At 34.7% G+C, this 17,627-nt stretch overlaps 2 protein-coding genes across 2 annotated transcripts; one reads left to right on the top strand and one right to left on the bottom strand.

Moving 5' to 3' along the window:
* Window positions 1–5,568: 5,568 nt before the first annotated feature.
* On the top strand, window positions 5,569–7,285 carry LOC143541045 (uncharacterized). The gene is made up of 2 exons (XM_077033961.1): window positions 5,569–5,800; window positions 6,653–7,285. Exons 1-2 carry the CDS (start codon window positions 5,651–5,653, stop codon window positions 7,283–7,285), a joined length of 783 nt encoding a protein of 260 aa, XP_076890076.1. The 5' UTR covers window positions 5,569–5,650.
* A 3,914-nt stretch (window positions 7,286–11,199) lies between these two features.
* On the bottom strand, window positions 11,200–14,257 carry LOC143541019 (uncharacterized). The gene is made up of 6 exons (XM_077033940.1): window positions 13,936–14,257; window positions 12,700–12,766; window positions 12,277–12,611; window positions 12,055–12,196; window positions 11,828–11,953; window positions 11,200–11,745 (listed from the first exon to the last, which is right to left on the bottom strand). The coding sequence occupies exons 1-6, from the start codon at window positions 14,255–14,257 to the stop codon at window positions 11,361–11,363; spliced, it is 1,377 nt and encodes a 458-aa protein (XP_076890055.1). The 3' UTR covers window positions 11,200–11,360.
* Between the last annotated feature and the right edge of the window lie 3,370 nt (window positions 14,258–17,627).

The following is a 17,627-nucleotide window of genomic DNA, read 5'->3' as shown; positions in this document are numbered from 1 at the left end:
TTTTGTTTAATGTTCACCAGCGACAAAAACACGCCCCCCTATCGCCAATGGGGGTGGTGTTCCTCCTCCTTATAGCCCAAAATCGCCGGGTTTTGCCGTCCACTACACACGACCTTAGAGCATTCCCAATAGCTCTCTTAAGATGATATGAGAGGGTTTTGCAAATTATAGGGTTGGGTTATGAATGCAAATTATAGGATGAAGAGAGAAATATAGTGATTTTTGTAAATTTAGGGAGACTTTGTTTGCGTCAATTTATTTTTTATATTTGTTGAACTAGGTGTGAGTAGAGGAGAGAAAAACTGTAATAATAAATGTATAAAAACGTATTATTTAATTGAACATGAGAGATAAATATAGTGATTTTTAGTGTAATTATAAAGATAGGGATGAGGGACCTGCCGAGAAAGCTCTTTGTAAGGCCTCGAATCTCGAGAACCCCACAGTTGGTATTCATTCTAAATACTTAATGAAATAGTTGAACTTGAAAACCGTTTCTTCCATTAAAACGAACATATCAGAGTGTTAATTTAGCGGAAAACATGAAAAATGAAACAAGTTCCCGAAACCCGAGAATTTTGCCCAAAACCAAATTAAGTATAACTTGTAGAAGTCATTTGAAATAAAATGTTCATAAACAATTCTTCATCCCAGTATGCCCTTCACCGTTCAAGTAACTCCGTGCACGTCCAAGCGATAAGGCATCCTCTTCCTAACCTGAAACTCACACTAACATGCACATAAAGTCAGCTTGAGCTGAGTGAGTTCAAGTTTTAAATAAATATTACCAGTAATGGAAATCATGATAATCATACCAAAAGTTTTTAAAGTAAAAATAAAAGAGTACATTCATTAAGTTATCATTACCGAAGACTAGACATTCTCATCCATATGTAAACATCCTTTAAATACATCCATATATGTATAACAACATATATATATATATATAACATTCACGTATAACATTCAGGGTCCAGCAAACGTACAACCCAAACACGTAACATTCAGCGCATGCAAACACAAAGTAGGCATGCACAACATTTAGTAGTCGAAACGACTACAACATTCTCCAAATAGAGGCCAAACAATAATTTATATATATGTATATACGTTAACATTCCAAGGCCTACCCTATTCTAGCAAGCCTATATAAAATCGTTTAAACATTTCATCCAGTAGGAAATCACTTAGGTGTGCATGCTAGCCCAAAAGTTAAAAGAGTAAAAAGGGCATCATGAACTCACCTGAAATCAATCGAACACATGCAACGAGCTAGGAAATCCCTAAGTGCACAATCACAAGCAAGGGCCTGTAAATTATACACAACGCGTTACTAAACTAGACCGTAAGAAACTCTTGCCTAATGGGCCATTCAAGCCCAACACTTTGGCCCAAGGCCCAACAAATTGGCCCAAGGCCCAACCACTTGGCCCAAGGGTAATCAAATCGAGTCGAATACGCGCGTAATAAACCCTAAAACCATTTGTTAAATGAATCAGCCCCAAATGGACCAAATTCTCATTTTAATCTTTTCATTCATCATGATTATGTCACCCGAGTTGATAGGGTTGACGGTTCCTTTTTACAACTCTCAATTTAACATTTAAACGAAAATTCGCGCACCGCCGACTCGATTGACGAAGCACTAACCAAAACAGCCCCGAGCATCAAAAATTAATTTTTTCCACAGCCCTTAAACCCCCCTAGGGCTGTACAAACTGATTCGGTCGGTCATCCGATCAATTTGTTGGAATACCGTATGCCCGAGACACATAATTAGGTTAATGTGGCTAGTTGTGTTTGATCCAAGTCGGGTCATACCCAATAACGAGTTAGACACACACCAATTATGTATTTGTTAAGATAAGATCTATGAGACAAATACAGAACACGATACATTCAGAAAATCGGGTTTCTGAATACCTACTTGAAAGTGTTAAATAAATTAGTTGGTTAATTTATTTATTCAAATAATTATTATTGGAATGATTATTTAACTATGTGTTCTTTTATAAAATAGTTTATAAAAGATGGGGTGTTTATATATTTTATAAAGTATAAAATAAATAAATAAAAATATATATATATATTTTGGGGCCGGTTTTGGGTGGGCCCCACACCCCAAAGTTTTGGTCAAAAATCTTGTCATGGATATGGTATAGATGGAGTAAACTTCACTTGACCAAAATACCTAACATATGATGTGAGAAAGGTTTTGTTTTATATCTTTGGAACAAGTAACCAAACATACCTTTCAAGTAACACACACCATTCTTTTTCTCTCTTGTTTTTTTGGTTCGGCCGAAATCTAGAAGAAAAGGTTTGGGTCTCGGTTTCTCGTGTTCAAGCTTCCTAACATAGCTCGGTGTGTGTTGGAGGCTCGGGGTATATTCTGTTTGAGGATTTTCCCTTTGAAAGTCTAGCATCAACATCATCATCTTCTTCAACATCAACTACACTCTTAAAGGGTTAAGAATGTAAGTTTTATAGCTTTGATAGTTTAGTTTTTCCGTATCATTTGATCCTTGTTTCGGGTTTCTCATAAATAGATTATTGGTAATCTTATGACATGAATAAACTAGGTTGTTCATGAACACTTCTTATATAAACTTGTAATATATACATATGTTTAGTTTGTAAATATCACGCTTCCGCCTTAATTAATGACTAGTTAAATGGTTAACTAAGTTTAAAAATTCCATAGAAACCCAACAAATGGTATCAGAGCTGGGATACGGAAAACTAAGCTTCGGGTTTTCGGTTTTATATTTTCCCCTTGAAAGATTTTATACAAAAATAAACATGCATGATTTTTTTGTATTTAATCTTGTTATATTTTTTGGCTTTGTTAAAAAAAAATATATAAAACCGAGTGAAATGGGCCGAAGCCCATTTTGGATGAATGGGCCGAAGCCCATAAGACCTTTCATTGGGCCGAAGCCCATGTGTTTTGGACATGTGGGCCGAAGCCCATAATCTAGTTATTGGGTCAAGCCCAAATGGGTTGGGCTAGGCCCGATAAGATCAAGGGGTTTTGGAACGGGTTCCTAAGACATAACGGGTTATATTTGTTAAAACTAGACCGAGCCGTAGACCAAATGGATGTTTGTTGTGATTGTAATTAATTATTCAAAGTTTCGGTTTGTAATAATTAATTAGGGGCAGTTTTGTAATTATTTATTCATATGGGTATGTAATAAATAGATTATTTGTAATATCTTTATTTTATAGAAAAAAATGTATTAGGACATTTGTTTTGTAAATTTAAAGAAGATTGCAAAATTGAAAGTTTGGGCCTTATTGGGCCGGGTATGGTGATAATGGGTCTCACAAGCCCATTAAGGGGATTCAAGCCCAAAAGGACCTAAGCCCACCTGTTGAGCCCAAATGGAAGCTTATGGAAGCTGAGGCCCAAGTTCAAGCCCAATGACACGTTGAATATATTCTGCCGACAAAAGCACTTTTGAGATTTGTTCATTTCGAATATCTCAGCCACATTAAAAATACAGTTTTACTTTTTCTTAATCTTCTTGGTTCTTTCATTTGCGTTGCAAAATATAATTTTAATTCAACTACTTAAGTTTTTATTACTTAGAATACTTATGGGGAATAAATACGTAAGTTTATCCTTTCGTAATATTATTGTGATATTTGTAATATGATTATGTGGCCTGTGTTAACTCTCATAAAAATTTTGTTGGTTTAGCCTCAAATATAACACACACAAAATGATTCAGGAGTTTGTACCTAAGTTTTAGAAAAGAAAGAACAATAACATTTGAAATGCAACTTAATTCATTATCCAAAACAACCAAATACATGCATTTAAATAGAAAACAAATAAACAACTAGTCCTACTTTTATGGTCCACAACTCCACACACTTCCATAATACTAGGTCCACCTCTTAATCAAAACTTTAACATGCAAACTGTTATGACCCATCGAAGAACCCATGGCCCGTTTCTGGTAACCCGTCAAAGAACCCATCAAAATTAAACCCAACAAATTTCGTATTAAAGAGATTTGTTGGAAGAAAAAACATAAGAAATTGGTGATGCAAATCAAACTTTAATAATAACCTTAAAATTGTTGATGTGGCATAAAAGTACTAAATTATTTGCATTCACTTCAATTATCAATCATAAATTGTTTCTTTAATTTAGGATCATGGATCCTATAACAGTTTTTAAATGTCGATTGCAAATAGAATAATGAAAATCATGAGAATAGAAAACTTTACCTTTAAAATTAACAAAATAGACAATGAAATTAAGCCGTCACTAAAATAGGCAAATCCAACCGGCAAAATTGGAGAACACGAGTAGCTAGGTTTCAACGGACACAAAAAAACCTAATGGGTTTTACAATAACAACTAATAAAATTAATGCACGTGGGAATATCTTATTCTTATCGTTCTTTATACATATACTAGATTTTATCCCCTGTATTACGGAGGTTGTTTTACATTATTTGTTTTTAATATTTATATATGTCTATTTGGATTTTAATTTTATTTATTATAAGAAAGTTAATAATTAATATACTTGAGGTTTGATGATGAAATTGTTTCACAAATAAATGATATGTTATAATCCGGTTTAAAAGCTATCTGGGTTTGGTGATACTCATTACCCATTTATTTTCTTTATTATAAAATTGTTTCTTAATTATAAATAATATCTTTTTTTAAATAAAATAGGATATTAATTTTTAGCATATCCCTAATTTATAGGATTTTTATATCAAATATTTGATGAGATTAATTTTTAATATAATGAGATGTTATAACCCGTTTAAGAGCTATATGGATTTAGTGAGACCTTTACCCGTGAATTCGAGTCAAATGCGTGAGAAGCCTTCATTTAAAAATAAAGCAATCTGATGGCTTGAGAGAATACTTATTTTACATTTTTCATTTTTTAATATTTACTTTTTAGATTTTAATTTTCTTTATTATAGGAAAGTTAATAATATACTTACGGTTTGATGATGAAAGAGTTTCATAAAAAAATGGTATGTTATAACCCGTTTAAAAGCTATCAGGATTTGGTGACCCATGACCTGCTTATGTTTTTTACTATAAAATTGTTTATTAATTATAAATAATATCTTTTTCTTTTTAAATTGGATATTAAATTTTAGTATATCCCTATTGTATAGGATTTTTTTATCAAATAATTCGTAAGATTAATTTTTAATTTAATGAGATGTTATAACCTGTTTAAGAGCTATCAGGTTTTGGTAAGACCCATACCCATAAATTTGGGTTAAATCAATGAGAGGCCTCCATTTAAAAATCAAACAATCTGTTGGCTTTCATAAAAGGGGGAGCGACTATATCACGACACGTAGGATTTTAGGGTTTTCAATTATATATATTATAGATTACTTTTTTTTAAATGATGACTTATACACCCATATTTTATAATAAACTGTTAATTGAATGGCTACAAGTGAATGGTTGTTTTATCAACATCAAAGAAAAGATCAATTTGTGTATGTATCTTCATGATTTTCCCATGCGTATAATACTTTTCAAAACATTGGGTAATTTATGAGTCTATAAATCCCAAAATATCCTAAAACTCAATTTGTACCATTTTGAGGCGGCTGACAAGGAGATAACCCACTTCCTAGGTTATTAACTATGGCTGATCTGTTCTTCAAGCAAGCAAAGCAATACTGGAAGACTCGACCAGGCTATCCACAACAACTCTTTGATTTCATCGCCTCCAAGTCCCCCACCCACGACGTCGTTTGGGACGTCGGCACCGGCAGCGGCCAGGCCGCCACCTCCGTAAGTTATTTCAAAACCCCCTCACCGCTATTATGTTACTTTAGTGGGGATTGCATATAAATAAAATTAACCTACTAAACTAATAAAGTTATAAATAGCTACTACGATTACAGCTTCTTCTTTTTTTTTTTTTTACAAGACAGTGTACAAGTGTACTTACTCTTATTTTTTTTAAATAAAAGATTATAATCATGAGACAGACAAACGAGCAACAAGCTGCACCGCAATCTTCTTGAATAGGAAAGTCAATCCTACTAAAAACGAAACTTTGGTACTTACGAGCTGAAAAAGTAAATTATAACTATTCTACTTCAAAATTATTCAATATTAATAATTACGTCACATAATTCCTCTAGTTATTTGTATACTTCTCACAATAAAAATCATTGTATTTGATCCAATCAAAAAGTATTCGATGCAATTATTAAAACTCAGACCTATTTATCCCCAGTACCATCCCAGAAAAAATATATCAAAACCGGAAATGGGGGAAAGTATAAACCAAATACTGTATTGATTTTCTCAGCTTGACACCGGTGGGTACTGGTAACATGGAAAACGAATATAGGTTTGGTACTGTGTAGGTGCTGCACCGGTACCGTACCAAAAATTATAGAAACCCAAACTGAGTGAATCTATAAATCAAATAATACGGTACCAACTTTTTCAGTTCGGTACCTATGGGTACAGGAATCATTGAAAATACCAAAACCAGATGATACCAAAACCGAAAACATGCTGATCCAGTTTAGTACTGTATAGTAACAGTACCAGTATTCGATAATAAAAGGCGCATCCTTATTTATTTACTAGCAACTGAATTTCGTGATCGATTGTATGTGTTCCTCATAGCTTGCGAGCATATTCAAAACCGTAATTGGCACCGATACAAGCAAATCGCAGCTAGATTTCGCTCCAAAGCTCCCGAACGTTCGTTACGAATGTACTTCCGCCAGTATTTCAAGGTCTGAGTTAGAAGAAAAGATCGGGACAGAATCATGTGTCGATTTGGTTACAGTTGCTCAAGCACTCCATTGGTTCGATAACGACGCCTTCTACAATCAAGTCAAATGGATACTGAAGAAACCGAACGGTGTAATCGCAGCATGGTGCTACACTATTCCAAAAATCGACGACCAATTCGATCCTGTGTTCCAAAAATTTTACTCGGAATCAAAACCTTATTGGGAATCACAGCGTGGATTGGTGGATGACAAGTATACGAGTGTCAAATTTCCTTTTGAACCGGTGGATGGATGTGATAACACTGGCCCGTTTGAGTTTGAAACGAAGCAGGTGATGAGTTTGAGTGATTTCTTTACGTATATTAGGTCGTGGTCGGCGTACCAAACGGCTAAAGAGAAGGGCGTGGAGTTGTTGAATGATGGTGTGATTGAAGAGTTTAGAAGTGCTTGGAAAGAAGATGATAATGGCGAAAAGTGCCTGACGTATCCGGTTTATTTAAGGATTGGAAAAGTTGGATAAACAGGGCATGTGTTATGGCATGAACATCAATAATTATTTGGTATTATGGTATAATGTATTTTTGTATGGAGTGATTGCTGTGTGTACCAATAATCAGTTTCTTTTCATACTGTCAATGATGAAATAAAACATAATATATATGATAATAGCTACCAAGATGGTGTCATGTTTTGCATTCAGTACATCAAATTTTAAAGACAATTGGATCTCTCGTTATGTGGTTCTTTCGATGCAAACACAACCCGGCCTTGGCCCTCATAGCATTTCACATTTGCATTTCTGAAGCCAAAACCCAAGCTGCCACCATAGTTGCCAATGATTCTTGATCTAAAGCCTCGAGCATCGCTCCCAAGGTTGTCATTCTGTTCCCTACATTCGGTTTCTTCGTTTTATGTTTTATTGTATTAGTTGAGATTCCGTTACAGTTTTCTACTACTTTGTAATATATATTGGTCTTGACTGAATTGCTTGCCAAAAAGAAAAGGTGTTTAATTAGGAGAAAAGTGAGTGGTTATCTGTGGATGAAAATGGTTGTGATTTGTGAACTACTTTCAGTTAATCAACTCTTTACAGACCGATTTCGATTTCATAATTGGTGTATCTTTTAGTTGAGCATTAGAAAGAAAAAAAGCGACGAGTAGAGAACAATTTATCCAACGTTGACCATCAATTTTCTTGGGGAAGTTCATTTTTAGTACATCTTTTTTTTTATTTTTTATTTTATTTATAATCTTTTTAGCCCGAGCTGCCCCTCAACTTTTCTTTTAGATTTGCCACTGATTTTATCCATTTTGTCTGAGAAAATCCTTCTTCATTACACTCGGCTCTTGCTTCATCAGACGATTAAATATAAAAGTACGTGTTAATGTTCCTAGACAATGATTGTGTTTAGCAATTTGATTATGTAATATGTATGATAACATGCAACAAACACTAAACCAAAGCAGTAAAACTTAAGCTAGTAATAGTTAGTTAACAAAATACAAAAGCTACTAAACTACAATGCTTCAGGTACCAAAACACCATTCTTATCATAATGAAGAGCACCCGATACATTCAACGGTCGACACTTCTTCCCCATCATTATCCTCTTCTTGCACAGTTCCAAACTCCCAACTTCTTCATCTTCATGTTTACGCATCGAAACCGCTCGACCGATCTTCTTCAACCCTTGGCTAGGAACCCGAGCCAACGAGGGCAGCAACCCGAGTTTACAAAACACAGGAGACTGGTGATGATCAACACTGTCGTGAACCTTATGATCATCTGCATGAAGAGAAAATGACTTGAACTTGAAGTTGAGTTTGAACTTGTTGTTGCTGAGAAGTGTGCCGTGGATGATTGATCGTAAGAGTTTGGTTTTTTCCCTCCATTTCTTGGTGATTTGGAAGTCTGACATGATATGATGGGGGTGATTGAGATTGTGAATGAAGAAGATAAGGAGAATGGATGTGTTGGTAACGGATGAAACGTGGGTACATGGAACGTGAAAGGGTTCTAAGCCTAAGGACGTGGGTTGGGAGTATTGGAACCGGTTTTCGGTTGGTTTTAAACAAAGGAATCTAACCGTTTTTACTACAAGTTTTATTTTTCTTTCGTTTGTTTCGTGTATGCTTTATACTATTAAAATGTAAAAACCTAAAGTTTGTATTACTTCATAATCTTGGTTTTCAGACGTGCATGTTATAAATAACAAGGTCTAGTTAAAATCCCTCAAATTCATAAGTAAAGAATCCAACATGTTTTAAAATTGTGAAAGACTTCAATTTTTTACTTTTTTTTTTTTTTTTATTTCAATTCATCCCACCCACTAAATTCCAGACTCATTTACCAAATTAGCAAAACCAATACCGGATTAATGCTTACACACAATAATTTGACCTTTCCGGATTAATGCTTGCACTCTTTGATTGGAAATTGAGTTAACAACCATCACTTTTATCAAATTGATGAATGACTTAACAGACAAATAGTACTTTTGATAAGATTACAAAGTTTAAGAATTGCTTATGTAACTTCCTTGGATTATTAGTAAAATGACTACCTACCTCATTTTTTCATATATAATTATTTATTCGACTTGTTTGTCGTCATGCAATACAAATTATATAGTTGGGGGGGGGGGGGGGGTTGATGCTATAACAGTGATATATCTTCGACTTGTTCAAGTGTGTGATTCCGAATCGTTAGGGTTTGAAATTGGATTTCGATCAATAGCTTTTAAGAAGTTGAAGGCTCTGATACCACTTAATAAAATATAAATGAGAAATCAGAGAGAGGGAGAATTCGATCAATCAAGCATGGCCAGCTCGTTTGTGTATTAGGTATTTAATAGAATTAACTAGTGGTGTTCATGAAAACCGAAATCCAAAAATAATCGAAATCCAAGCCAAAACCAAATAAACCAATACGAATTCTTATTCGGATATGATCAATCCAAATATCCGAATAACTAATTCGGATTCGGATATGTAATTTAAAAGGTCGGATTGTTCAGATTATTTGGATATCCGTTTAATCTGAATAAATAACATGTTTTTAGTGGAATTTTCTAGTTTTGTATGTTTATTTCAATTGTTTGAAGTTTGAGCTTTGAATTTATGTTCAAGACTAATTTCTTTTTTCCGGTTTTGTATGTTTGTTGTTATTCTAAATGTGTGAAAAATGTTAGGACCAAAAACTAGGCAAATCTTGTTATTAGGTTATTTTCGGATTATTCGGATAATTTTGAGTATTCGAATTTTATCCGAATCTGATCCGAATTGAATTAAGATAGGAATATCCCTAATCTAAAACTTTCAAATCCAAAAAATCCGAACCGAATAAATCAAATAATTAGCTATCCGATCCGACGAACACCCCTAAAATTCAATTCGTTAGTTAAGTTACTAACCAACTATTACAGTTTTAGTTCTTTTCTGTTACAAAATGACATTCAAGTCCCTGAATTACTATTGCTATGTTGCAATACCTAATTCATTTACTCATTGATGTTTATTCTTTTAAATTGTGACAACATGATTACATGAACGTGTATATATGTTAATTGTTATTGCATTTGGAATATAGACATAGTGTTTGCTTAGGGAGGACTTAAGTTTGGCACAAGAAAACCCAATTTTGTATTTAAATCAGTTATGATATTTCTATATTGTTGGTTTGTCATGATGCATATTTATATGTTTGTTTTTCGTTTTTCTAGTATGGTCATGGTTCTTAGATTGATCACCAAAAAATCATTAAACAAAGCACACTCTTGAGTGATCCGGAAGATAAAATGATTATCTTGATGATGAAGTTAACAAAGATTAAGTTGCTTGAACGTGAATAGGATCCAACTCCATACTAATTAATATTCTTTTGTGTTGTTTTACAATTAATAATTAGCTTATAAAAATTAGCCAACCTACTATTTGACAAGGGTATACAGTCCCAGACCAAACATCTAAAGGTCAAATTGCTTAGTAAGTTTGAAGGCTTGGGTTTGCTGGCTAGTTACGACTCCACCAGACATAGCCTCAGCGGGATAATTGACGTGTACATGTCTAGTTGTGCTTGCACGATGAACGCATTATTGGTCGCGAGCTGGTGTCGCTAGCCTAATGAGTCCAAGGCATGACGAAATCATTAGACCCTTATCATAAGCAGGACGAATCTACTGACCTTTGAACGCCACATAAAGTCAGGAGGATTGACCCGTGACTATATGGTAACTTATGGGCTCAAAAGTTTTCTAATCATAATAAGATTTGAGGGCTATTGGATTACAAAACAAACTAATTGCATTTTTATCAAATTGGCCATCCAAAGCTAAAATGACTAGGCTATCACCTCAAGGCTCAAGTTATCTTGAAAAACAAAGATACCATTTTAAATAACATAAAAAGCCACTAATGAAAAACAGAGCATTACAATCAAAGACCGTGTTTCAAAACACACTTCTGTAATACCATGATAATAATATTTTCTCAACATTTATTCACATTACTACGCACCCATCCATACTTCAAACATATAAACAATGCATTACAATAAACACTTTCCAACCTCAAAGTAGCACACACCCACACTTAAATCATATATTGAGCCAGTCTAAGCAAGGACAACACCCCCAACAAAACCTAGAAGGATAATAATCCTTGAGATACACCTCTCGGCTAAAACCAACAATGTAGAAACTAAAGGCCTGACCACGGTTCACCATCGTCACACGCGTAACTGGGATCACAGAAATGGTATGCCTCTCACATATCACCCTAGCCGTAGGCGGAATCAGAGGCCGCTCAGATATTACCTCTGAAGAAAACTGGTTCAGGAAAAAGGAATCAGCAAAGAACGCCGGTGTGCATTGGTACGCTTGCGTGTTGCACAACTGCACCCCTTTGGCTCGGTGGAACACATCATCAGGCACTGAGGCGGCCCCACTTGTCGCATTCAGTTTTCTGGTTGCATGTGTATTCCTACAAAAATATCATCATTTGGTTAAATTAACAAATAATAATTCAATAAAGGATTTGGTAAATTAACATCTAGTAGACGTACCATTTAACAACTGCTATTTTGTGTGTCAAAAGCGAACCACTGCCTAAACATTTCAAGCATTTAACGAGCCCGCTAGATCCACAAGTTGCACAAGGTATCTTTCCTTTCCCATTACATTTCACACATCTACAAAAAAGATTGAAAAAAATAATAATAATAAGTCGGTCGGTCGTCTTGTAATTTATAAAGCCTTAATTTTTATCATCATTAAATGTAAAATGGCTTACAATGTATCAGAACCATCTCTGTGAGCAATCAAACCCCTGCCATAACATGCAGCACAATGGGCCATTAAATCTTCTTTATTCACTCCCGGTTTTTGATCCGGATTGCATGCAACACAAATAACATCTCCTTTTCCCGCACAATCTGCCATCAAAACAAGATATCATACGAGTCCAACAATAAGATGAACTAAAACCATACTTTAGGTCATATAACACAATTACCTGAACATTTGCCAACGGTCTCAGAGTGAGGAATGTTGGCCCGTGACTCTTTGTGATTCGTGAACAAAACCGGGAACTCTGACCTCAAATCTAGCTCCCAAACACCAAGTTCAGGCCCCTTATCTTTTCCATCAACATTGCTATCACCATTATACGGTTCTGTTTCGGTTATAACTTCCCGTTCTTCCACAAACGTTTCGAGAGTCCCGATATAAACATTGCAGTCTTCAATAGAATGGATTTTCCATGTGCGTGCAGGACGACTTCCCCAACAACAACGATGGCCAACATGATCGATCAGTAATTCACGAATCTCAACTTCATCCAATATCTGCCTGTTAAAATACACAACAAATATACATGTTAAACTGTCAGCCCATTTCGATTAATTCAAATAAAGATAAAATAGAATCTAACTTATACCTAGCAGGTTGATGTTCAGTTTTACCAATTTGCCCTCCATATCCTGCCTCATAAGGATAAGCTTGATCTGAAAGAAAAGAAAACAATTTTAGTGGTGCAACTACCCCAAAGAAGTGTACTCGAGTTTGAATCGATAAAAAGCTCAAAACGAGCCCAGCTTTTTCAAGATCTAACCGAGCCTCAAATAACGCGTGTTTTGTTATCGAGCCTGAGCTTAAGCCTTGTATGAAAAGCTCATATAAGCTCGCCGAGCCGCACATGAACTGCTCGAGATCGGATTGATAAAAAGTTCGAAACAAGCCAAGGTTTTCAAGCTCAAGCCGAGCCTGAGCCTCAAATAAAGCTTGTTTAGTTATTAAGTCCGAGCTCGAACCATGTATGGGAGGCTCGTCGAGCCTTGTGTATTTTTAAGTTTTACTTCTTTTAAGACTTCTATGTACTAATTTCACACTGCAAATATGAGCTCAAGCCGAGCTTTGGCTCGTTTAAGGTACTACACGAGGTCGGGCCGCTCTGGCTGAACTTAAGCTTGTTTAATGTTTTTCTCATTTTATATAAAAGCAATTAAAACGCCCTGCTTGCGGTGCGCGCATATAATGTATATATGTGTGAACCCTCGGGTGGGCAAAAGTAAAATTGCACTAATTTTGACGTTATTTTACTAATCTCGTGAAAATAACGTTAAAAGTGGCGGAAGGTTAATCAGGCATCATGTGGTGGCGTTGATAGCCGAAAGACAAGGGCACATGCACCGATCAGCCGGTGTCCCGATGACCCTACCATAGCATTGCTTGATGCAAAACTACTATCGAGCCGGGGGTCTCACCGGAAGCAGCCTCTCTATCCCTATGGGATAGAGGTAAGGCTGTCTACATCTTACCCTCGTCAGACCCTACCATAGCATTGCTATTGGTGGGATATACTGAGTACGATGATGATGATGATATAAAAGCAATTAAAAATGTATAAACTAATTTAATAAATTATAAACGAGCCGAGCCCAAGGTTAAAAAAGCGACTCGCACGCTGAACCCAGCCTTCAGAAAAAGAGCCTTAAATAGCTGGAGTTCTCAGAAGTCAAAATGAGCAAGCTCGGGCTCGGCTAGTTTACAGCTTATGAAATTAGACGAAAAAGGGGATATATATCTAAACCCTAGAAATGAAATGAAATGAAATGAAAGCAAAGCAACATAACAGAAACAGATAATCAATCAATTGAGATGAGATGTAGTGTACCAGCTGCAATATACGGAGGAGGCTCAGGAGAACTGATCAAGGGAGAGTGGAGAGAAGGTGGATAGCGATCGGAGGCGGTGGCAGCCGATCGAATTTCGTCAACGCTGACTTCAGAAGCAGTCGGAACCATGGATCCTGTTCGTCCCACGGAGGGATACGAATGCCACTTCTCGATTTCTCCGCTTTTTTCTTTTTCTGCAAAACAAGTAAGCAAGCAAAGGTTTGGATTATTGTTATTATTATTATTATTACGTAAGGAAGTAGGTAGAGTTAAATTGGTAATTGAGTGGGAAATTGTACCATTGAGCAGCGGTTGCTCCATATTTGGATGAAGGAAGCACCTGATTACTATGAACGCGGTGGGTTTGAAACGGTGGAGACTGGAGAGAAGGTAAGGTACGTGGGCTTATCAAAGGAACAAAATTATTTATTTCTTACTCACCAAGGAAAACTCAATCTTCTTGTCGTATCTAATTGTAGACACAGGTAAGTTTCCCATCACAAATAGATATCTGATTTGGTGAAATTCAGAAAGTACAATAAATTTGTCTTTAAAAAAATATAAATATAGTTATATGGATAACCGATGCAACTTAGACTATCTGTCATGGTATCCTATCTTATTTTGTAACTAGGTTAGATCCCGTATTTTAAACGGGTAGAAATTATAATAAAAATAAAAATTATTATATAATAATTTTTTTCTATAACTTTTATTTTATATTCATTTAAATCAAATTATAACTTAAAGCATTAAAATTGAAATACATGTATATAAAAAAATATTAAAATATTTGTTCAAAATTTTCACCATTTAATAATTTTTCAAGATTAGCCGTTGTATTGATTTATATAGTCAAACTTTTGTTATTGATTTAAATGATTATAAAATAAAATTAATGAAGAATTTTATATTGATTTGTAAAAGGTTAATGATTAGACACTATAAATTTATGTGAATAAGTTAATATAATTTTATAATGGTAATTAAATGAAAAATAACATATAGAAGATTTTATGTATTTAATGAATTGTTATACATTTTAATGAATGTTAATTAGGTGGAAAATGTATATAAGTGAATTGTATATGTGGAATTCAATGTGGACAGTTTATAATGGTGCCATGTGGAAAAACCACCTTGCTTTAATAGTAGTTAGAAGTTAGATGTGGACGTGGCGCTTATTGGATCAAACTCTTCAACCCTTGTCGGTCGTGCCACTGTTGAATTCACCCCGTTGTCGTTCGCGCCGCTAAATTCATCCATTCACGAGCTAACCCATCAATTTTCCTCCTTTAGCGAGTATGTTCATCCGAAGTCGCAGCACCCGCTCACGGCGAGTGGTGAAGCGAGGGTGTTGTGGCGTGCGCCAGCCGTTGGCTGGCCACTGTTAAAAAATTGGATAATGTGAATGGAAATTTATTAAATTATTAATAGTAAATTCTTCATGTTAGTTGTTTAATTTATTGGAATTTATATTAATATTAAATTTTTCATATATGAAAAACTTTTAAGTAGAGCTCTCAATGAACTTGATTAGTTTTTATTAGACTTTATTTCTCTAATTAAGAGAGATTATTCACCATCCATGTGGTGAAAAACTCTTAAGTAGGCTACTAAAAATTCACAATCCATTTGAATTTATATTAATATTAAATTCTTCACATGGTGAAAAACTCTTAAGTAGGCTACCAAACAGTCCCTTATACATAGTAGGCTATTTGCCTCATTTTTTATAATGGTAGAAAAAAAATATAAGCTTGAAAATAGAAGAAAAAATGTATGCATACATGAAAAGTTCTTGGTGAAGAAGAAAGTCTTGAAAAGACCCGTATGTTAAGAACATATAGAGATTAGTTTCTCTATTATTCATCTACCTTTTCATTCTTTTTTTTCCACAAGTCCTAACACTAAAATTTACCTGATGTAACCTCGGGCGCGTGGACATCTTCGACAGTATGATGGTTGGGTAAAAGTTAGTTTATTTTATATATTAATTAGTTAATTTTAGTTAAATAATCGAATGAACATTAGCACTTCAAGCGTTGTTATGTGTTTTCAGGACATTGGAAGCTTTGGAGCTTAATGAGAATATTTACGGGCTTGGAATGAAGATCGAGAAGTGAGAGATTGGACGTGCACGCATCACGAGGCAGTCAAGAAAAGAAAAATAAAAAAATCTGAAGTTTTACATCTTCGCGATACGCGAAGATGCAAAGAAGGGCAACTTCACGATACGCGAAGTTGCAGAAATCCGGCCGCGACTATTTTGTCCTTCGCGATACGCGAAGAAGCATCCCTATCATCTTCGCAATACGCGAAGATGCTTAAGTCGGCCAAAAATTTAGGTTTGCCTTATATAAACCCCTTAACCTCCCCATTCGGCTAATTACGATTTCCAAAGGCAGAAGAGGTGTTCTAAGGCGACTTTCATCCATCCCAAGGCTTCCGGTTTGTCCTACGATCATATGTTCATCAAGATAAGTGCTTTAACGATTATGTCGATGTCCGGCTAGTCGTGTGTGTTCGTTCTAGGCTAAGGTTTTGTGTAATATACTGTTATGATCAGATTCTTGTGCTTCATAAATATAGCTTGATCGATTTTATATGATTTGTCTTACTTAATTAGTATTTGGTTGATTAAAGCTTGAGTTTGCGATTATTGATTTGTGTAACGTTTGTTTGGTTGTTCATCAATACTTAGGGTTAAGCTCTTATGTCATTGGCTTAGAATCATCAAACCTTATCATTGAGTTAATCATCTTAGACATAGAATTGGTAATTGTGGTGTCCGGGTTCATTTGTGTCAACAATTCGGTTAGGGTATCGTTTGTCATCATAAATCAAACCATAGGACTAGCAATTACAGTAGAAACTCGATTATTTAATAAACTCTCTAAGATAATGTTTTTTGCCGGTCCCGACTCGGGGATAGGGTGCTAAATTAATAATTCGTTAAAATTATAAGATAATACATTTTTGATAATTTCTTTAGACCCCATATAAAATATAAATTAATAATTCCTTATATATAGCATATTACATGAATGATTTATGAAGGTTTCTTGAAAAATGACTCAATTGTCTTTTGTTTTTTGTTGAAATCAATTTCCCCTTGAATCTCGTCTCTAATTTTCCTTAGCATGGTAAGAACTTCTGGTGTTGTTTTTTCAAATTGGGCCGTTCATTTGATATACATGCATTGTATACAATAATTAAGTGGAAGCTTGAAAGATGTTTGTAAACTAAGTATTCTACTATAAATTAATAAAATATTAATTAATATATAAATTAATAATTATTAATTTATCGATTAATTAATAACTCTTTTAATTAATAAATTTTGGTGATCCCAAGTGTATTATTTTATAGAGTTTCTACTGTATTATAAAATCAAAGACCAGAGAATCTATGATTAACGTATGGAACACATAACCCGAACCTAGAATGAATACTTTTAATTAATATTGTTTACAAATATTTTTAAGTAATAATTAGTTTTAATTAAATCTTTTTCTAAAAACCGCTTGACATCGTCTGTCCGCTTAGGTTAAATAATTAGTTATAAATTAAATAAACTTGCACTTTCCTTCAGTCCATGTGGAGACGACCTTACTTACCCGTACTAGTTGTAGGTATTTAAGTCTTTAATTAATTGTTTTTGAGTAGACCGCGACAGCTTACGTCACAG

This window comes from Bidens hawaiensis, unplaced genomic scaffold, assembly GCF_021521415.1.
Source record: "Bidens hawaiensis isolate Kalapana, Puna unplaced genomic scaffold, B.hawaiensis_p1.1 tig00012466_1, whole genome shotgun sequence".
Taxonomy (NCBI): Eukaryota; Viridiplantae; Streptophyta; class Magnoliopsida; order Asterales; family Asteraceae; genus Bidens; species Bidens hawaiensis.
This window is presented reverse-complemented; position numbering and strand designations above follow the sequence as displayed.

Bases quoted from the DNA above. Each gene is read 5' to 3' on its own strand.
- LOC143541045 (XM_077033961.1), top strand. From the start codon at position 5,651: ATGGCTGATCTGTTCTTCAAGCAAGCAAAGCAATACTGGAAGACTCGA. The intron at 5,801-6,652 runs GTAAGTTATTTC...TGTTCCTCATAG, and splicing joins GCGGCCAGGCCGCCACCTCC to CTTGCGAGCATATTCAAAAC.
- LOC143541019 (XM_077033940.1), bottom strand. From the start codon at position 14,257: ATGGAGCAACCGCTGCTCAATGGTACAATTTCCCACTCAATTACCAAT. The intron at 12,767-13,935 runs GTACACTACATC...CTTTTCTTTCAG, and splicing joins TCCTCCGTATATTGCAGCTG to ATCAAGCTTATCCTTATGAG. The intron at 12,612-12,699 runs GTATAAGTTAGA...GTATTTTAACAG, and splicing joins ACTGAACATCAACCTGCTAG to GCAGATATTGGATGAAGTTG.